Source organism: Trichechus manatus, unplaced genomic scaffold, assembly GCF_000243295.1.
Source record: "Trichechus manatus latirostris isolate Lorelei unplaced genomic scaffold, TriManLat1.0 scaffold00162, whole genome shotgun sequence".
NCBI classification, from domain to species: Eukaryota; Metazoa; Chordata; class Mammalia; order Sirenia; family Trichechidae; genus Trichechus; species Trichechus manatus.
This window is the reverse complement of record NW_004444098.1, coordinates 5099323-5122042: the sequence shown is the minus strand read 5'-3', so window position 1 is coordinate 5122042 and position 22720 is coordinate 5099323. Positions and strand designations below refer to the sequence as shown.

General features: G+C 42.3%; 1 protein-coding gene across 1 annotated transcript in view; it reads right to left on the bottom strand.

The window, feature by feature from the left end:
- Positions 1-22720, bottom strand: part of ARHGAP6 (Rho GTPase activating protein 6) — an 87782-nt gene that overhangs the window by 64166 nt on the left and 896 nt on the right. Inside the window, exon 2 of the mRNA XM_023740713.1 lies at positions 2021-2092. Within this exon, the coding sequence (XP_023596481.1) occupies positions 2021-2092 (72 nt within the window). The remainder of the gene's footprint in view (positions 1-2020; positions 2093-22720) is intronic.

Below are 22720 nucleotides of genomic sequence, written 5' to 3'. Positions count from 1 at the left end.
TGGAGACTCAGTTCAAGGAAGAATGATTTGACCCTCTGCCTTTTGTTTTTGACCTCTGAAGGCACCAATCTTAGAAAGATGTCTCTGTCTTCAGGTACCACGTTTTCTACCTGTATCTAGAAGAAAGCTTCTAGCTTCTTCTTGCTGGCACTGAACCAGCAAACACTGTGTGTCGTTTAACAGGGCTTTTCCAAAGCCAAAAGGAAAAGACACACTACTTCTGTGTCTACAGCCTCAAATCACTCGGTTGATTTCTCCATAGGTATTCCTTTTTTTTTTTTTTAATTAATATTTTATTTTATTTTTGTTGAAAATATACACAGCAAAACCTGCTCCCATTCCACAGCTTCTAGACATAATGATCAGTGACATCAGTTACATTCTTCTCGTTGTGTCAACGTTCTTGTTACTTCTGTTCTAGTTGTTTCACTCCCATTAACTTAAACTCCTTACCTCCCAACCTTCTCATCTATGCTTTAAAATAGTTGACCATTTGCTCTTCTATAGATAATGTTTTAAAAGAATGCAACACTAAAGGGTGATGATCCATAGATAGTCCCTTTGTTTTGTTTTTTCATGTGCTACTACAGCAATCAGGATCTGTGGACTGCTTCTGTAATTTGTGTCCATATTCCCTTAAAGGCAGGGGTGACTGTTCGCCCACCAGGGGATATCTGAAGTGTCTGAAGGTATTCTGGGAAACCCTGGTGGCATAGTGGTTAAGAGCTACGGCTGCTAACCAAAAGGTCGGCAGTTCGAATCCACCAGGTGCTCCTTGGAAACTCTATGGGGCAGTTCCACTCTGTCCTATAGGGTCGCTATGGGCTGGAATCGACTTGACGGCAACAGGTTTGGAGGTATTCTGATTTGGACCAGTTCTACTGACATCTAGTGGAGAGAGCTCAGGGATGCTGCTAAACATCCTACAACACATATGGGAGTTCCCACCACAAAGAACTATCCGGTTAAAATGTGAATAGTGGCAGGATTGAGAAACCCTCCTCTAAGGGAAATAAAACATTTTTCCATTCTTTCGAATTCTGAATCTCCTTTTTGCTCCAAAGAACCAGATGTCATGACAGTTTTGGCAGAGTTCCAGACATGGGTGTAGAGACTGGGATTCACGGTGTGAAGTTGGTCTTGGATTACTTGCATTTACTTTAGTACCCTAAGTTTCATTGCCCTCCATTTCTTTTCAAGCAAAAATTGAATCACCATAGCAAGGTGTTCCAAGGTGAGACATCTGGGTGTCCTTGCTCAGCACTCACTCACTATGTCACACAAAATGGAAATATATTCATATGACCACAGCACTCTGCAGTCATCTCACATAAGACCAGAGAAACCGGTCACAAAAAACTGGACTGTGCTAATGGGGCCCAGGTGTCCACTGAGTAGGCTCAATGAATGCTTGTTAAAAATGACCCCAAATGCCTCAGAAAGGCCAAAGAGTCATTTCCCTAAATAAACCTAGAAGGGCACACACAAGAGGAAGAGCATCAACAATTTGCAAAACATATAGGTGGGTTAGCATAGGGCAAAGCCTGAGCCTTCTGTGATCTAACAGAAATACTGAGAACGGCCCATCTTCAGTAACCCATGAGTATTAGCCTGTTTCTTTCCAGTAGTCATGGTAGGCGAATCCAAACTCTTTCAAATTCACCGAGCCTTGCCTAATGGTCTGGATTTGCCAGACAGCTGGTTAACGTTAGAGATGCCGTCCATGGCTACTCAACCCAGGTTCTCTTTATGCATAGCTGATTGGCCAGAATCATAATTGGAACCATAAACTTGGCTGAAGTCACACCCTGTGCAAACCAGTTGAACTCATCAATTCAGGACAGGGCCACTCAAACACAGAAGAGCAAACCAAAGCAGCCCTTAATGACATTCCATCAGAGCAACCCAGTTTAAATAATAGAGTTGAACCTCGTAAATCTATGCAATTCGAAAACTCCACCAAATTCAACCATTATGCGCCATGGAAGATGCATTCGCTTTAGTTCATTTGGTCCTTTACCTCTGTCTTTGTTTTTCTCCTTTCCTAGGGAATCCAGTTTCTTTCTCAAAGATTTCTTTCTCTTCTGTCCATCTGTAAATATTGAAAGAATGAGATGTTTTAAGAAAAAGCATAGGGAGATTTTACATTATCATGGACTACATTTGAGCAAAAGTATGATTTCTCACTTACTTTGCTCATAATTTGACATTTCTAACAGAGAATACTTGAAAATCTGGGAATTGGATAGTACACATAACCAGAGTCTTGAACCATGCTCTTAAATTCTGTTTCAGTCTATAGAAAGAGCAGAAAACTTACCTCTTTGGAAATAATTTCCTTTTAATATTTGGATATGTTTACCTTTACTATTATATTAGTCTCTTCCTGGGCACCATGTCTATGCAAATCAAAGTTCATTTTGAATCAAATCTCCAGGGGAGGAGAGTCAACAATACAGCTGTCACATCACAATTGAGTAGAGGATAGCTGGAGAAGGAAATGGATTTAGGGTCCACTGAACTCAGTTCTGTCACTACACCATTTACTGTTTGTCTTTGGACAAGTTTCAGTGTCCTCTTCTACCAAATGGGAGTAACTTGATAGGTTGTTGTGATAATCAATTGAGAAGATGCTTATAAAGTGCTTAATGGGGAGCTTAACACATGCCAGAAGGATCAAATCTACTTTTTTTGGGGGGGGGGATGTTGCATAGTATTTGTTGTTAGTTGATGTTGAGCTGGCTCCAACTCACAGCGACCCCAGGTACAACAGAAAGCAACATTGCCCGGTCCTGCACCACCTCTGCGATTGTTGCTATGCTCAAGTCCGTTGTCGTGGCCACTGTGTATTATGAGTGCCTTCCAACCTAGGGGGATCATCTTCCCTCACTATATTGGACAATATTCTGTTACGATTCATAGGGTTTTCATTGGCTGATTTTCAGAAATAGATCGCCAGGCCTTTCTTCCTAGTCTGTCTTACTCTGGGAGCTCCACTGAAACCTGTCCACCACGGGTGACCCTGCTAGTATTTGAAACACCGGTGGCATAGCTTCCAGCACCACAGCAACATGCAAGCCTCCAGAGTACAAACAGACAGACGGGTGGTGGATGGTACGACTGTATCCTAATTTAATGAACCATTCGCCCATAGATGGACGTTTGGATTGTTTGTAACTTTTCACTATAATAAGTATGGAATACATCCTTTTAGCATCTGGCACTCTCAACAAATGTACTTAATATGTCTGGTTGACTTGTCAAATAATAAAGATGCCACTCATATTAGTGGGCAGCTGCAAATGGATTCCTGGGATGTCATCATAAAATACTGGCATTCATCATCGCAGGAATGCATTCCGGGATTATGCAGCTGTCAACTTAACATGTGGGATGTGCAAATCCGGAAGCCACACTATGATCAAATAGGGAAAACGGCAGTCCGTGCCACAAGCAAACTTCGCTGATGTTTAAAGGGGGATTAAGACTTGTTTTTTTAAAAGACATACTAAAGAGTGTATTAAAGAAAGCAACTCAGCCCAATAGAATCTAAAAGCAAGACTCTAATACCAGACATGAACATTCCTGGGATCCTCGCGGGGCCACAGATGTAGCCAACTCCTCCTTTCTGAATTTTTGGAGGTAAAAGAACATCACAATATAATCAACAGGCGCATTCAATTCCTCTTCCCTTTTCAAAAAGCAAAGAAAGACTTCAAAAATGATTCCCCTCCCATGAAATGGAAATAGTTCCTAAGAGTCTTCACCAATGAAGTCATGAGATTTGTACAGAGAACAGTTACATAATGCAGCAAAGACTCAGTGATCCCTTCGTCAGATATATGTTCGTATCTCTCAAGTTTAAAGATGAGCTATTTACTAAAGCCTACCATGACTACTGGAGTCCCTGGGTGGTGCAAACGATTAATGCACTCGGCTGCTAACCCAAAGGTTGGTGGTTTCAGTCCTCCCAGAGGTGCGTCTCGAGAAAGGCCTGGTGATCTACTTCCAAAAAAATCAGCCATTGAAAACCCTATGGAGCACAACTCTACTCTGATACACGTGGGGCCGCCATGAATTGGAGTCAACTATATGGCAACTGGTTTTTACCATGACTACTTATGTATAGGTAGATAATAATTGTACTAACTACCCAAGGTGCTCATCTGATCTCTAAATAGGAACGACGAGACTTTGTAACTCTTTGTTCATCATGAGTTCATATCACCATATGTATTTGACGGTAACAAAATGGTCTTTCTTCAAAAAACCCTGTAATTCCTTATTTTAATAGTTGACCCAGCAGAATAACTAAACCATATATTAAAGTTTGAGAGATTTATTTTCATAACCAATGGACAGATCCTAAATTTCAAACAACTTGTCAAAGAACCAGAAGACATACAAAATTGGGAGCACTTTCTTGTAAGGTGGAATAATTTTCAAAACTTTGTAAAATTATGAAACATATACTGCAAATATCTATAAATATAAATGTACCGTTTAAATAATAGTTAGAAGGCAAACCTCACATAATCAAGTTATCAACTACTGCTGGTACCCGAGGAGCCCCTGTGTCCCTCGCATCCCATTCTCCGCCCTCGCTCCATCCCAGGAAATTGCTGTTCCAATTCTTCTTTTTCTTTATGGTTTTAGTATCTATGAGTGGGTTTACAAAGGCGATAGCTTCATTTTCTCTGTGTTTGAATTTGTATAGATGGAATCACATTGCAGGCCTTCTTTCTTTGCCTTGTTGATTTTGTTCACCAACACTTTGTGAGATTCATCCTGTAAAGACAGGGACTGGAGCTTATTCATTTTGATTGCCATACACTCTGTTCTTGTATGGCCATCCAACCAGCCAGCCAGTGGCTGTCGAGTCAATCCTGGCTCTTGGTAACCCCGTGTGTGTCAGTGTAGAACTGTGATCCACAGCCTTTTCAATGGTTGATTTTTCAGAAGGAGATTGCCAGGCCTTTCTTCTGACTTGCCTCTGGGTGGACTCGAACCACCAACCTTTTGGTTAGCAGCCGAGTAAGTTAACCATTTGCACCCTCCAGGGGTTTCTAGCTTGGGCCTATTAGGTACAACGTTTATGGATCATTTTGTTCATGCCTCCTTATATGCATGTCCAAGAGTCTTTTTAAGGCAGCAGTTCTCAAAGCGAGGCTCCCAGACCAGTAGCATCAGCATCACCTGGGAACTTATTAAAACCCTGTTGCCATCGAGTCGATTCTGACTCATGGCGACACTACAGGACAGAGTAGAACTGTCCCACAGGGTTTCCAAGGAGTGGCTGGTGGCTTTGAACTGCTGACCTTTTGGTTAGCAGCCGAGTTTTAACCACTGCGCCACCAGGGCTCCTGGGAACTGGTTAGAAGTGCAAATTCTTGGACCCCACTCCAGATCTGCTGAATCAGGATCCCTGGGGCAGGGCCCAACAACCTGCCTGGTCCTACGCCATCCGCATGATCGGTTGTGGGTTGGACCACTGTGATCCATAGAGTTTTCACTGGATGATTTATCCAAAGTCAGTAGCCAGGCAACACGCGAGCCTCCACTGACAAATGCGTGCTGACTGCGTGCGGTGCATTGGCTGGGAATCGAAGCCGGGTCTCCCTCATGGAAGGCAAGAACTCTAGCACGGAACCACTACTGCCTCATTTACATTCCTTGAAAGGCAAACAAATCGCCTGCACTGAGATTTGAAATACAAAATGAAAACGAGTTACTCAATGCGTGCTGTGGATAAGGCCCTCTGCTGGTGCTGCTACACCCGCAGGCTAAGAACTAGCACAGCGAATGCAAAACGGCCAGATCCAGCCCCCTGCTGTTCGGGTGTTTAGCCCTCAAAGTGATTCAACAAATCTGAGCCCCAGTGCAAAATCTTGCCAATTTCACTGGGTCCCATGCTCCTCACATTCACCACAGGGCCCCGCAGAGCCCTAAACCTGGGCTGCTGCACCCATTCATGTTATCTGGCAGGCCTTGGAATTTGCAACCGCATCCTAGCCTAAAAGGAAGGTTCCTGATTATTTCAAAGCTTTAAAAAATAAAAAATAAAAAAACCTGCTGAGAACAGTTTGGAGGAATGCTTTCTGGCACCACCTCCCCTGCCTTTCCCAACCACAGCCGCCTCACTATTTACTTGAACCAGAAAAACAGACTCTCAGAGAAAGCAAACCAAAGGAATTCATAGGCAATGAGGGAACTCAGTTAAAAAGTGAGGGCAGAGTGATATGAAGAGACACTTGGGTGACAGAGTGGGAAATGGCCCTTTAGAAACCACATATAATTTATGCCAGGGTTTCTCAACCAGGGCACTATTGTCATCTGGGGCAGGATGATTCTTTGTTCTGGGGGCTGCCCTGTGCACTGCAGGACATTTAGCAGCATCCGTGGCCCTCACTGGCTAGATGCCAGCAGCACCTCCCCCTATCCCCCCAAACATCTCCAGTCTCTGTCAAATGTTCCCCAGGGGGCAAAATCACCCCCTTGAGAACCACTGCTGTATGTACGAGTCCACCTAGAGAGCAGCTATGAGTTCAAGCCCTGCGAAGCCCAAATGACAAAAGCATTCATATTTCCCCACTTGTCGCAATGCTCCATCTTTACCAACCTCAGTTTCTGCTTTAACTACAACAATATAAAATGGTTACAAACTGTTGAGCCTTATATGTCAGGTTGAACTTTTGACCCGATATCATTTCCTTCATTTTGTAAGGACACGTGAGTCTGCCCGTAGTTATCTTTCTACCAACTTCCTAAGACTACCAAAGAAAACCAGTTGCCATCCAGTCAATTCCGACTCATGGTGAACCCGTGTGTGTTAGAGTAGAACTGTGCTCCATACGGTTTTCGATGGCTGATTTTCTGGAAGTAAACTGCCAGGCCTTTCTTCTGAGGTACTTCTGGGTGGACTCAAACCACCAACCTTTCAGTTAGCAGCCAAGTGCATTAACTACAGGTGGGACTACAGGTGGGAGATAAAGCAAGTTCCTTGAGCAAATAGCCTTCAATTCTTCGTATAAAGTGTTTTTTTCTCCTTTCAAATGGTCAAGATGATGTCTGGAACAGTGTCTGATGGTGAATGGTTGTGTGAAAGACACCATGGTTCTTTACTATTATTTAGAGGACTAAACGGAGCCCTGGTGGTGCAGTGGTTAAGCATTCGGCTGCTAACCAAAAAAAGGTCAGCAGTTGGAATCCACCAGCCACTCCTTGGAAACCCTATGGGGCAGTTCTACTCTGTCCTATAGGGTCTCTAGGAGTCAGAATCGACTCGACAGCAACGGGTTTAGAGGACTAAACATGGTGGATAAAGAGACTTACTGGCCAGCCCTCCATGGGTCAGAATAAGGAAGGATTCTGGAGGAAATTATAGGAAAACAGGTTTCCCAGCAAATGGAACTGTTTAGCAATGGAATGAGCTGCCTCAGCAAAGCACCGTTCATTGTGACTTCCATCTTGCTCTATCTTTCTCTTTCTCTCTTAATCTCTCTCTCTGTGTCTTGTGGGCACTCATTCTGGGAGAAACCATGTCATGAGCAACTTTATGGAGAAGGCTACGTAGTGAGGAACTGAAGCCTCCAGCCAACAGCCACATGAGTTAGTTTGGAAACTGATCCTCCAGCCCCAATCAAGCCTTCAGATGAGTGCAGCCTCACCCGACAGCCTGACTGCAACCGCATGAGAGACCCTAAGCCAGAGCCATCTAGCCAATGTAGTCCCAGAAACTGTGTGCAGTAATCAATGTTTGTTGTTAAAAAAAAAAAAGGAAAAGATTCACAGCTAAATGCAATGTGGTATCCTGGATGGGATCCTGGAACAGAGAAAGGACATTAATGGGCAAACTGGTGAAACCTGAATAAAGTCTGGAGTTTAGTTGATAGCAATGTACCAGTATTTGCTTCTTAGATGTGACAAATGTACCATGGTTATATAAGATGTTAACATTAGGGGAAACTAGGTAAGGGGCAAGGAGCCCTGGTGGCGCAATAGTTAAGTGCTCATATGCTAACTGAAAGATTGGCAGTTCAAACCCACCCAGTGGCTCTGTGGGAGAAAAGTCCTGGTGATTTGCTTCTGTAAAGATTAAAAAACCCTGCTGCCATCTAGTCGGTTGTGACTCACAGTGACCTTATAGGAGAACTGCCCCATAGGGTTTCCAATTCTGTAATCTTCACAGAAGCAGAATGCCACATCTTTCTCCTGGAGAGCAGCTCTGGTGGGTTCGAAACACAACCTTTCTGTTAGCAGCCGAGGGCTTTAAACATTGCACCACTAGGGCTCGTAAAGATTACAGCCTAGAAAACCCTATGGGACAGTTCTACCCTGTCACATGGGGTCGCTCGCTATGAGTCTGAATTGACTTGATGGCACCCAACAACGACAGGTGAGGGACATAAGGGAACTTTGTATTATCTTGGCAATTTTTCTGTAAATCTAAAATTATTCCAGGAAAACAGTCTTCCCTTTAAATAATTAAAAAAAAAAAAAAAAAAGCCCTTTCTCCCAAACACCAAATGTATTGTAGCAAAAGCCAGAAACACAGTTGTCAAGCACGTGAGAAAAGGGACATCTGATTGTAATTGGCCTCCTTGGAGGAAGTGCCATTTTCCACTGTACCCAAAGGTGCCCTGTGAATTCCTAGCAGGACTGGGCACTCAGTAAGCACTTGATAAGTGTTTTTTGAGAAAATGAGTGATGAGCTCTAGAGATTTCTTTGATTTTCTGACTTTTAACTTCCTTTAGCTAGGAAAATGGACACTTTATCTTATATGGTTACTAAGTCCAGAGGGAAAAAATGGCATTTATTTGGACTCCTATAGATTGTATAACCTCACATAATTCACATTTTTAAATATATTTTACATTTTATTAAAAATAATTTGTTTTATCAAGATAGGCCTGAGAGCTGGAAAAATAGATTTCTGTACTAAGCAAGGTTCTTGGAGGGAAACAATAAAGACCAAGTCTGGATAACTTAAGCAGAAAAAATCATTTATTGGAAGGATATTGGGGAGCTTGCAAAAGTGAGAGAAACTAGAGAACCTTAGAAGACAGACAGGGACTGAGAGGAGCTGGACCACCAAAACCCCAGTCAAAATCATACCCCAGCAAAAGTTGAGCAGGACCTTGGAGCCACTGAGTGCTACCACCACCATGAGGGGAATTAATTCAAAACTGTCTCTGCTGCTTTGAGCTGCCTTCTTCATACCCAAAGTCCATGCCAAGAAATGGGAGGGAGAGGAGCCCTGAGAGAAGGGAGGCAGGTGCTACCCAGGAAAATGGCCACTCGGCAGGGAAAGTGTCCAGCAAGCCCAGGACAGGGAAACAAATGGGACTAGTGCAATGCTCTGGACTAAGGGTTGAACTGCAATGGATCCCACAGATTTTGGAGGGGAGCTGAAGCAGGGAGCTCTTCTCTATTCTAAAGCAAGTATGCTCTATCCAGGGATGTGATGTCATAAACCATGATGGATCTCCCTGGCTTGGGAATATTATTTCCTATATAATAGTTATCTGTTTAAATATCATCTTCCCCCTAGAACGTGGACTCATCCATCCGTCCACCAACACTGATTAAACACACACGCTAGGTGATACTCTGGGCTAGGTGCTAGGGACCCAGATGAATGGACACTATCCCTGCCTTTGAGGAACTCATAGTTGAGTGTTAGAGACAGATGTGCAAAACCTAATTAAAGCAAAATCAAGACTTACTTCAGTGGAGGCATTTACTGGACGGTAGGACAGAGATCTGTCTTGGAGGAAGTACAGCCAGAATGCTCCTTAGAAGCGAGGATGGTGAGACTTCATCTTGCTTACATTGGACATGTTATCAGGAGGGACCTGTCCCTGGAGAAGGACATCATGCTTGGTAAAGCAGAGGGTCAGTGAAAAAGAGGAAGACCTTCAACGACGTGGACTGCCACAGTGGCTGCAACAATGGGTTCAAGCATAGCAATGATTGTGAGGATGGTGTAGGATTGGGCAGTGTTTTGTTCTGTTGTACATGGGGTTGCTATGAGTCGGGACCGACTTGACGGCACCTAGCAACAGCAGGATAGAAGAGAGAAGGCTGTCCCTAACTCTGCTTGTGAAGGCTAATGTTTGAGTTCAAGCTTAAAGGATGAAGGGCAGTTAATTGGTTACCCTTCTCAGGGGCCTTTGCATTTTGGCCACTAAATCATATAGTGACCAGTTAGTCTGCTGATTATCCTAAGCCTCCTTATGTTTTATTCCTTGTAGTCCAATCCTTTACCCAGCAAGAATTCTACTGGTGCAAAAAGATGAGAAAATTGCAAATTCAGGGGAGGATTGTTAGTTTCTTTAATGGGAACCAGAGTCCAAGAGAGTGGCAAGTAAGAATTCTAGAAGAAAATAACCTACATGGGAAAAGTAGAAAACGATGCATTCAAGCCCAAACTGGCCCTACCATTGACTCACCTTTGGAGCTCATTTTACATCATTGATTGAAAGATTGCAAGGCAGGGAGAAGCAGGGTGATTGGCTCATTTTTTCTTGTTGTGAATCCCAACGAAGTAAACACAGGCTCTTTATCCTGACGGGAGCCCTGGTGGCGCAGTGGCTAAGAGCTCTGCTGCTAACCAAAAGGTTGGCAGTTTGAATCCACCAGCCACTCCTTGGAAACCCTATGGGGGCAGTTCTACTCTGTCCTATAGGGGTCGCTAGCACCTTGTGGGCTAAGGTTTTCCAATATGTGTTCCTAACGTGTCTACGTTTCCCTGGGGGAAATGTTTTATGTTATCAAGTAATAGTGATGGCTCTCTTTAGGGCAGAGGCTCCCAAAAGTACTTGTGAAATGCACTAAAAGCGGTGGTGAATTATCAAAGCTGCAGTCAAAGAGAAGAAGACTCTGTGAGTCCGTCACTGCTCTAAAGATACTCAACTCAGGGAAATCACCATGCTTCCAGCTGAATTAAACATTAAGAAACCTATTCTGTTTTGTGTAAATGATTTTGGCAAGGTAATTAGTTCTAGGATGACTTCTCCATCATCCTCAAGAGGAAAAAGAAACTCTTGTTGATTCTTGAGCCGTAAAGCCCGTGTTTTTCTATTGCAGAAAATCATTAAGATATTTGATTTGGTTACTGTGGCTCCTTGTTCTGTTGAAGAGTGAGGAAGGGAAGTTGATCTCATGGTCTGGATGCCGGGGGTTTAAAAGCTCAACTATGATTTTTCCTTAACCAGGGGTTCTTTGTAATCACTGCTTGCTCTAACAGCTGGTCATGATCAAATTATGCCCAAGAAGGATCTTACTTGCTGTCATTTTTTCCATATTCAAGTGCTATGAGAACAAACTGAGAAAAGTTATAAGCATACGTTCCCAAAGAGCAGTCCTGCTGCTGCCTTTTCCTAAGTCAGGAGCTGGTCTGTCCTTCCAGGCTCCCAAATTTGTATCTCATACCACACATCCCTTGAACGGAAAACAATACTTTCGACTTAGTCTTGGTGTTGTATCTGCACACAGAAGTTTCCAAATATCAGAGCAAGAAAAATGGCTTTTGGCAAGTCATTTCCTTAAGTTATGTTTCTTTCCTGGATGGTAAAGGAAAGAAAGCAGGTAGGAGAAGAAAAAGATCAAAATCACTTATCCCAAAGAAATACCCTAGACTGTTAACTCAAGAAAACTAAACCCCAAATCATGGAAGTTTCATCATGACCTATTTTAAAGCCAAAGCTTGTAGGTCAAGTTGAAAAGGGAGAGTCAGACCATGGTGTCTACACAGAGTGTGATGATTTTTGACCCATGTAACACAGTGTGATAATTTTTGACCCGTGTAAGGGACTAATTCTACCTAGCTTTCTCTTGATAGATACTGCATTATAATGAACAGCTAAGAAGGGAATCAGATAGCCTTCAACCACACACTTTAAGCCTTGGGGAGTCCTCAACATTTCTGAGAGCTCTTCACACAGAAAATGTCTCTCTCAGATATAGTAACTGGACACGTGACCCAACTAGATGAAGCGCTAATTGGCTCCTCATCCTTTCATCTTGAACGTTCTGGTTTTGATTATTCTTTGAGCCATCTGAAGCAATTCTATATGATGCAGAAACACTACATAAATAAATGGAGTCCCTGGGTGATGCAAATGTTTAAGTGCTCTACTACTAACCAAAAGGCTGGCAGTTCAAACCCACCCAGAGGTGCCGCAAAAGAAAGGCCTGGTGATTGACTTTCAAAAACTCAGTTGTTGAAAACTCTATGAAGCACAGTTTTACTCCGTCACATGTGGGGTCACCATGAGTCAGAATCTACTCTAAGGCAACTGGTTTACTGGTGGTTATATAAATAAATGGCCTAGGGGTTGGATTTTTAATCCATTTCATTTCATTTGTCAGATATTTATTGGACAGCAGGTATACACAGAGCACACTGCTAAGCACTAGAGCAAATGACTATAGGGATCATTTCCTCCCTATTGCTTGCCTGTAATGGCAGAAGATGACATTGCTATTATGTACTGTACACCAATAGTTTCCGATTCAAATCCATGTCTATCCTTTGATCCCCTCCAACACCCCAACTTCTTTCTTGCCACAAGAGTACCAATTTTGTTGGGTATGGACCCTCCCTGTTGTCATATACCCTGGGATGGGTCCTCACTCCAGCCTCAGGAAAGGAATCTTAGTTCAAGCCAATCCTGGTGATTTCTTTCCACTTGCCAGTATTGATTCGGGCGTGGGCAGGTATTGCAATTCTAGGGAGTGACAAAGAAGGAGAAGTCTACTGGGAGGCAGTACTGACAATCCTCTGTTCTTAAAAAGTTACTGCTCTTCTCTGCCTCTTAATGCCGCTGTATGACCAGCGGCTGCTATATACCAAGGGCTGCTGCAGCCATTTTGTGATGAGGGAAGCCAGCCAAAGACAAGGTGACCCACTAAGGATGGCAGAGAGGAAAGGTGGAAAGTCAATGAATTAATGAGCCTTGGAATTAACCTACCTCTGGGCTCCTTATAAAATAAGATAATAAATTTCATCCACTTTTGATTAAGTTTCCATCATTTGCAGCCAGAGTATCTTAACAGTGGATAATCCAAAACTCTGTTGTGGGATGTGTTTTTCTACTTATGTTTACATCAGCTGTGTTATGTGATGCCAGGTATCCTTAAGAAAAGATGTCACTAGAAGTTCTGAGTTTATGCGTGTTGGGCGGGATCTAAGATAAGGGAGTAAGAGAAGGAGAGGGATAAGATTGCAAAGAACTGTAGCTCTGCAAATAAGTAAATAGAGTCTTTAAAGGTAAATATTGCTAACTTCTTAGTTATCAAACCAGATAGTAATAATAAATCTAATAACGCAAAATGGAGATTGACTTATTAAAGTCACTCATTTAATGTCTAACTTATATACCTATAGACTGAACAGTGACATCAGTGGTTTAAGCAACTCATAATAATAATATTATTTTTTCTTTCTTGTTAAGTGTCACCACGGGAACTTCTTCCACTTGGAAAAGATATTTGATCACATGATATAAATACTAAAACATCTGAGAGTCACAAAGATCTGATCATTGAAAAGCACTCAACTATGACAAAATAATGTGAAGAGACTGAAAAAATTTAAATGGATAGGATAGTATAGTTGATCAACTGCATGGATAATAATTATAAATTACTATATCAAATTAATATTACAGTATTTTTACTTAAATAACGAGTGCTTTCTATGTTTGTTTGCCAACCACTCCCTCCCGCCAAGAGGTATTTTCAGAAGCATGCCATGTTAATTTTTTTTTACAGCAACATGTTAAAAAAAATTGGCATAGCTGCGTTTCTGAAACTACCTCTTGGGGGGAGGGAGTGGTTGGCAAACAAACATAGAAGGTACGCGTTATTTGCATAAAAATACAGTAATCAGAGGTTGCCAAACTTTTTCTGTAAAGGTCCAGATAGTAACTATTTAAGGCTATGTGGGCTATACAGTCTCTGTCAAAACTACTCAATTCTGTCATTTTAGCATCAAAGCAGCCATAGGTAATACAGAAGTGAATGGGCATGGCTGTGTTTTAATAAAACTTTGTTTACAAAAGCAGGCAGTGAGCCAGATTTGGCCTGTGAGCCATAGTTTGCCCACTCCTGTCTTGAGTGAAGACCTCTTAAACAACTCTTCCACAGCTATCCATTTGTAAAAATTTTGTAATCACCCACTAATAAACCAAAAACCGGTCGCCGTTGAGTGGATTCCGACTCATAGGCGAACACACAGGACACAGTAGAACTGCCCCATAGGGTTTCCAAGGATGTAATCTTTAAGGAAGCAGACTGCCACCATCTTTCTCTCGCAAAGCGGCTGGTGGGTTTGAACCGCTGACCTTTCCGTTAGCAGTTGAGTGCTTAACTACTGTGCCATCAGGGCTCCTTTACCACTAATAGAATCTGTAAATTATCAAGAACGTCCAAGTTGATTAAAAAAATTCAGTATTTAATTTCAATTAATACTTATTTGCCTTTATTTTGCTCATGGGGAAACCAAGAGAAAAGTAAAAATGGAAGAAGTTCCTATTCATATTTCAAGGATGAGACATTCTTTGTAATTATCAAGTTTACTTTTGGGCCATGATCCCAACAGAGAGAACAGTGTAGTTTTGAAATCTTTGAACTGTGCCAGAATATACTTCAGAAACTGCAGTGACAAAAGTTTTGTTCAAGATGCCAAAACCTTGTGCAATAGTAGTTGCTGCTTCAACGAACTTATATACATATGTGTAAATGTGACCAGTGGAGATAAGATTTTGGAGAGAAAACTATACTGTCTGAGAACATAAAGGGAGCCGACTGGGAATACTGAGCACAGAGTTTATGGCTTAGAGAACAGCACACTACTACGTGGCCGCCTGCTCGACACCAGCCTGGAATCAGACGGCAGCGCGCACTTGGGAACTTGACGTGGAAAAGGCCCTGGGGTTCAAGAGATAGAACATCCAAGAAGAAGATCACAGAAGAACCCACAGGGCAGCCTCTCTCTCATCCCTGGCTTTTATCTGAGTAGGTGGATGAGACAGCCTCTATCTAGAAGGGTCACCACAGGTCATTTGGGCAGATCATATCTACTGCTCCACCTTTTAACATAATGAACGCATTTGTGCCTAGGAACTCCTTGAGGATATGGACTACTTTTGACGTATCATTGTACCCTCCATTGCAGCTAGAATATAAAGCCCTACGTACCTCCTCTAGGATGGATCCCAGCTTGGTGTCATGAAAGAGCAGTAAGCAGTGCAGAAAGCCCGTGAGTGACACACCCAGCGATGGACTCTAGAGACAGAAGGCACTGCATGCCTTAGGTGCATTCCCACGGCGAGACTATGTCTCACATACTTTGGACATGTTGTCAGGAGGGATCTGTCCCTGGAGAAGGACGTCATGCTTGGTAAAGTACAGGGTCAGCGAAAAAGAGGACGACCCTCAACGAGATGGATTGACACAGTGACTGCAACAACAGGCAGCTCAGATCATAACAACGATTGTGAGTGGCGCAGGGCCCGGCAGTGTTTCGTTCTGTAGTGCACAGGGTCGCTATGAGTTGGAACCGACTTGATGGCACCTAACAACAACAACACAGGAGCCCTGGTGGTGAAGTAGTTAAGAGTTTAGCTGCTAATCAAAAGGTCAGCAGTTCAAATCCACCAGCTACTCCTTGGAAATCCTATGGGGCAGTTCTACTCTGTCCTATAGGGTAACTATGAGTTGGAATCAACTCAAAGGCAACAGGTTTGGTTTGGTTTTGGTTTATAGTAACTGAGGAGCCCCGGTGGTGCAGTGGATAAAGGCTTCGCTGCTAACCAAAAGGTCAGCAGTTGGAATCCACCAGCCGCTCCTTGGAAACCCTATGGGGCAGTTCTACTCTGTACTATAGGGTCGCTATGAGTCAGAATCGACTCGATGGCAACAGGTTTGTAGAAACTGAAAGGAGCCCTGGAGGCGCAATGGTTAAGCCCTTGCCTGCTAACCAAAAGGTGTGTGGTTCGAACCCACTAGCAGCTATGCTAGAGAAAAGACCTGGCAATCTGCTCCCATGAAGATTACAGCCTAGGAAACCCTACAGGGCAGTTCTACTCTGTCACATGGGGTCGTTATAAGTCAGAATCAACTTGATGGCACACAATGGCAACATAAAAACTGAATGCTTCATCCATCTTACCAAGGCCCTAAGAGCCACAGCAAAGAACAACTAAAAGTTTTCCATACTGATATTTTTTATTGTTTTCTTCTTGCCTGTTCTCTATTCCATCTACCTTCCAAGACTGTGCTACTCAAGCCACGGATCATGAAAATTTAGTGGGTCATGATGAGCATATTTTAGAAAATGAAATCGAGTCAGAATATTATAGAGAATATCAAAGTGTATGTCTGATAAAGACAAGCACTGTTAGGTTCATGTGTTTCCTGGGCTGAGATGTAAAATGTATTTCGCACTGTGGATTGCAGACAAAAAGTTTAAAGCCCACTGCTCTAAGACAAATACGCTCAAGTCTGCAGTACATTCTAAGAATAAGCTGTAAACAAAATGGACTTCTTCTTTTAAATGAAATAGTATTGTAAATAGCTTTGATAGATCAGTAGGCAATGGGGAGCCTGGGGAGATTTGTTTTTTTCCAACAACTGAGTAGCGTCTGTGGTTGAAGACTGCTCTGGTGGTCTTAAGCATGGTAAGCAGAATGAGGGAGAAGCCCTGAACGGGGGAAAGCAGGTGGGGTCTAGGGCTACAGTCCATGTGAGACATAATAATGCAGTGGAGGGCAGTCTCAAGATGAAAGAAGAGACAGACACAAGACAAAGCAATATGGTGATAATGACATGATGAAGATGATGGTGAGGGACACCTTTTATTGGGAGCTTAGAAGGTGCCACCAGGGCTCCTTGTTTTGTTTGATTGTTTGTTTTATTAGGGTTATCGCTTCACTTAATCATCACGTCATTAATTCATTGTATCATGACTTTATGACATCCACCTATTACATCAACCCTACGAGACCATCAGTCAAAGCTGGAAACCGACTGGGCATGGGATGAAACAGTAGGGAAGCATGAAGTTGCTTCAAAATCATTATTGGGGAAAATGAGAAAAAGATGATGCTCTTTAGAGACAGTGAGGAATGAAAGAAGGGGCTTAATTTTAAAGAATATTCATGCATGCATTCATTCATTCATTCATTCACTTCTGCCGAGGAACAGTGGTGTGTCAGTCAGTGTTCCTGGTGCTGAAGATTCAAAGACAAATAAGACATAGCCGTACCCACAGGAAATCACTCCTTATATGGGAGGATCTTGGAAAAGGTGATGGTGGATACTTAGAAGGTATCAGTAGCTCCACAGCTCACACTATACAGACATTGTTGAGGGCCTTTAAGTCCAGTGGCCTAACATTATTCTTTGATCATCCTATTTGATGGTGTTTGCTTGTTCTCTGCATTTCCACTTACAGTGGAGTTTATGGATTCTGCCCCAGGCTTCAACATCATTTTTACTTACACAAAAAATGTTGATGAACAGGTCTAACACATCACCTCTTCAACTAGGCATTGCCAGCAAGGATAACATAGCAAAGGGGCAGTTCTAGTTTCGTCTAGGGTTGTTAGATAAACACACAAACCTCAGCCTTGCACACCAGGTTACTCTTTTTCTAAATCAACATTTAAATCACGAAAGGAAGACAGCTGCAAAGTTGGCTGACCAAGAATATCATTTGTTCAATTTCACTGAGTTGTTTACTTGGATTTTACATTGCCTAAGGGAGGACGGTGTGGGGCCACTTTATAAGGAAACAATATAATTAGCAATTTGGAGGCCTAAGGGTACACTTTTATTGGACTCTTGTCCACTTTTTCTTAAACCATCAGCCATTCCTCACTCAGTGTTTTCAAAATACAGAAACAAAGCCTTTCTCAACTGTGATATCAGAAATTAACTGAAGCAAGGGGAAATAAAACCAGCAGGAGAGAAAACATGAATCTGCATTTCTCTCTTGTGGAACCATTCGACTTTAAGAACTTGTTTACAATATAATGAGGTTAAGCCATATTGCCTACCCTGTCCTGCAATACTGCTGCTGGTGGCTATCAGTCACTTTCTTTTATCTTACCTTAGATGAGGGGTCAGCAAATTTTTCCTGTAGAGGAACAGATAGTAAATATTTGAGACTTGGACACATGTGGTCTGTCACTATTACTCAATTCTGCTGTTGTAGAGCGAAAACAGCCATAGACAATTTGTAAGCAAATGTGTGTGGCTGTGTGCCAATAAAACAATAAAAACAGGTCTTGAGCTCCATTTGGCCCATGGGCCAGTTCTCTGACCCCTGCCTTAAACCCTTTGTACTAAACTGTTGTTATCAAAATAATATTAATTGAGCCTAACACGCTATCTGATATACAAAAAGTAATCTGTGGATGGGTTTTGGATGAATGAATAAATTGTGGATATATGAAGAGATGTATAAATGGAAGTTCATGCCGGCCATTAGGTTTTGCTTAATTTCTCAATCCAAGCCATGGTATTTTCAATCACCTCACATGCATGCGAAAGCTGGACAATGAAAAAGGAAGACTGAAGAAGAAATGATGCCTTTGAATTATGCTGTTGGCAAAGCATATTGAATATATCCTGAACTACCAGAAGAACAAACGAACCTGTCTTGGAGGAAGTACAGCTAGAATGCTCCTTAGAAGCGAGGATGGTGAGGCTTCATTCATCTCATGTACTTCGGACATGTTATCAGGAGGGACCAGTCCCTGGAGAAGGGCATCATGCTTGGTAAAGTAGAGGGTCAGCAAAAGAGAGGAAGACCCTCAACAAGATGGATTGACACAGTGGCTGCAACAATGGGCTCAAACATAGCAACGATTATGAGAATGACACAGGACCCACCAATGTGTCATTCTGTTGTACATGGGGTAGCTATAAGTCAGAACCGACTCGGTGGCATATAACGTAACAACAACAATCTTTACGGGAGGAAAAAAAAATCTCCTTGTTGTTTTAGCTCACTTTTCTTTAATGAATATGAGGCTGAGTGTCTTTTCCAATATTTATAAACCATTTGTATTTCTTTCCCTGTAAGTGGTCTGTAATTTGCCTGTATTTTAATTTGATTGTTTCTCTTTTTCATATTAATATCTTATTTGTAAAGCTTTAAATAGTAAAGAAGTTAGTCTTTTGTTTGTCAAGCATGCTGCTAATTTGTCTTTTCACTTTTATTTATTTGCCACACAGAAAATTCTATTGTTTTATGTAGTGAAATCTGTTACTTCTCTTCATATTTTCTGGATAGCGTGTCTTCTAAGGAAGTTTTCCCCACTGTAAAAATACATAACCCTCCAGCTATGTTTTTACTGGGTGCATTTGTAGTTTTATTTATTTAATCTTCAAATAATGTACTACATATCAAATTATTTTGATGAAAGAAATAAAGTCAGAATGCAGTCCGCCCCCCCCCATGGTTATCCCGTTGTCTCAGATATTATAATAATCTATCTTTTCTCCCCTGACAAGAAAAGTATATTTATCATATAATAAATTCTGATGTATATTTGAGTTCATTATTGAACTCTATTCTCTCCCTTTGATCTGCCTGTCTATTCCTGAGGCAGTACAGTATTCTTTTAATTCCTTTAGCTTTATGATACATTTAATAAACAGATAGGGATGATATTAGACCTCTTTACTAGATTTCTCCCTGATGGCATGATGGTTAAGCACTCATTTGCTAACTGAAAGGTTGGCAGATCAAACTCACCCAGTGGCTCTGCAGGAAAAAGACCTGGCAATCTGCTCCCATGAAGACTACAGCCAAGAAAACCCAATGGGGCAGTTCCACTCTGTCACATGGGGTTAGTATGAGTCAAAATTGACTTGCCGGCACCCAACAACAATAACACCATCCTCACATATTTATTCTCCCACGTGAAGCTGAGATTAATTTAGTTAAATGGTTAGAAAAAACAGTCTTTTGATACTTTTTTTTGGAATTACATTGAATTTATAGATTTTAATGGCATAATTGACATCTTTATATTATTGATTCTTCTTACTCAAGGAAAATGTAAGTCTTTTCCATTTTTTCTTAACGCGTCTCTTTATCCAACTTAGATTCCATGGTCCAGGATTATAATCTCTTCCTTGGGTACTGATTAGTTTTCTATTGTTCCACAAATTCTGTGGCTTAAAATAACACAAATTTATTATCCTACAGTTCCGGAGCTCACAAGACTGAAATAGGTCTCACTAGGCTAAAATGAAGGTGTTGGAAGGAATTCCTTACTTCTGAAGACTCTAGGGGAAAAGTTTCCCTGCCCTTTCCAGCCCCTAGAGGCCACTCACATTGCCTTGGCTCGTGGCCCCTTTCTCCACCTTCAAAGCCAGCAACATGGCATCTCTCTTGTCATTCGCGCATAATTATATCTCCCTCTGACCACAGCAGGAATAGTTCGCCTCTTTAAGGACCCAAGTGATTAGTTCAGATCCACTCCGGTAAGCCATGATAATCTCCCCACCTCAAAATCTTTAACTTAATCCCATTATTAAATCCTTTTTAGGAGTCCTGGTGGCAAAGTGGTTAAGAGCTATGACTGCTAACCAAAAGGCTGGCAGTTGGAATCCACCAGCTGCTCCTTGAAAACCCTACAGGGCAGTTCTACTCTGTCCTGTAGGGTCGCTATGAGTCGGAATCGACCTGATGGCACAGAACAACAACAACAACAAGTCCTTTTTTACTGTGTAAGGTTCCATATTCACAGGTCCTGGGATAAGGATGTGAACATCTCTGAGTTCAGTATTCTGTTACCACAGATATACTCTCCACTCCCCTGTCCCGCTCTACCTTCACTGAACTATCCCAGTGACAGGAGATTTGGATTTAACCAGGGCTGGGGAATTTAAAGTGTTGTGTTTTGCTTTAGCAGTGTTTAGCTGCCCGGATGTTCATTTTGTGTTTTAAATTCCCAGCCACTTCCCCCAAATAAAGGAGCCCTGGTGGTGCAATGGTTAAGCACTTGACCACCAGCCAAAAGGTTGGCGGTTCGAACCCACCCAGAGGTGCCTTGGAAGACAGGCCTGGCAATCTGCTTCTGAAAGGTCAAAGCCCTGAAAACTCTATGGAGCTGTTCTACTCTGCACACATGGGGTCCACAAATCACAGGTGACTTGACAACAACTGGAGCAATCCTGCAACCCCTAGCTCTCTCCTCTTCCACTCCTGTCCTCTTTCCTCAAACCTCCAGGGCCTCCTCCATCCTCACTCCCAGCAGATAGAACTGCTTCCCATTTCGCAGAGAGCAGAGAAGCAATCTGGAGGGAAATTTCACATGCTCTTCCCACCATCTTCTAACTTATCTCTGCATCTGGACCCATGGAACCGATGTCCGCCTATTTCTATAGCTCGAGAGAAGGTTAGGTCTTCCACTCGGGCCCTGGACCCTACCCCCGCAGTGCACTCCGGGAAATCACTCCAGTCCCTGCCATCATCCTCCGGCAGCCACAGTTCTTCCCTGTGTATGGCGACCCCCAGCAGCTGATAAATATGCTATATTATTATCCAGTCTCACAGGAGGAGGAGGTTCGTCAAACAGATTCCCACCTCTGCTTGAGACCCACATTTCTGTGTGTATGTGTATAAGTGTATACATACATTTACATACACATGTATATATGTGTGAATATATATAACATTTATTTTATGAATAAATGTTCATGAAGCAACCTTGTCTTAGTCATCTGGTGCTGCTATAACAGAAATATCACAAGTGGGTGGCTTTAACAAACAGAAATGTATTTTATCACAGTCTAGGATGCTAGAAGCCCGAATTTAGAGCACTGGTTCTAGGGGAAGGCTTTCTCTCTCTGCCTGCTCTGGAGGAAGGTCCTTGTCTCTTTTTAGCTTCTATTCCTAGGTTCCTTGGTGATCATATGACATGTATATTCCCCTCCATTTGTGCTTGCTTGCTTGCTTAATTTGCTCTTTTATATCTCAAAAGAGATTCACTCGAGATACGTCCTACAGTAATCCTGCCTCATTAATATAACAAAGACAACCCATTCCCAAATGGGATTATAACCACTGGCAGAGAGGTTCAGATTTACAGCACGTATTTTGGGGGGACACAATTCAATCCATAAGAAACCCCTTTGCCCATTCCCCTCAATGAAAACAAAGTAGAAGTCTTGCAGATAGACTTAAATCCTCCAAGGCCATCTTAAAGCTTTTAGAACCTTAATGCTCCTCTCTTCTGCTGTCCTTGAAGCTCCAGGCACATCAGCCAACGTCTCTTTTTATGGTGGGTTTACTCTATTTGTGGAGTCCCTGGGTGCTGCAAACAGTTAATGCATCTGGCTGTTAACCAAAAAGTTGGAGGTTCAAGTCCAACCAGAGGCGCCTTGGAAGAAAGGTCTGGAGATGCATTTTTGAAAAATCAGTCATTGAAAACTGTATGGAGCATGGTTCTACTCTGACACATACAGAGTCACCTTGAGTCAGAATCGACTGACGGCAACTAGAAGCGGAACTCTATTTGTATAACATTATAGGTTTTCGTTGCACCTCAAAGCAGCTTTCTGCTACACACTAACAAAAATTATAAAGTTGCTTTATAGAAAATAGTAAACATTCAACAGGGATTGGACTGGACTGTGGGACATAAAGTGATACTCGTGAAGAATGTGCCTCTTAGACAAGTAGATATAAGAGAC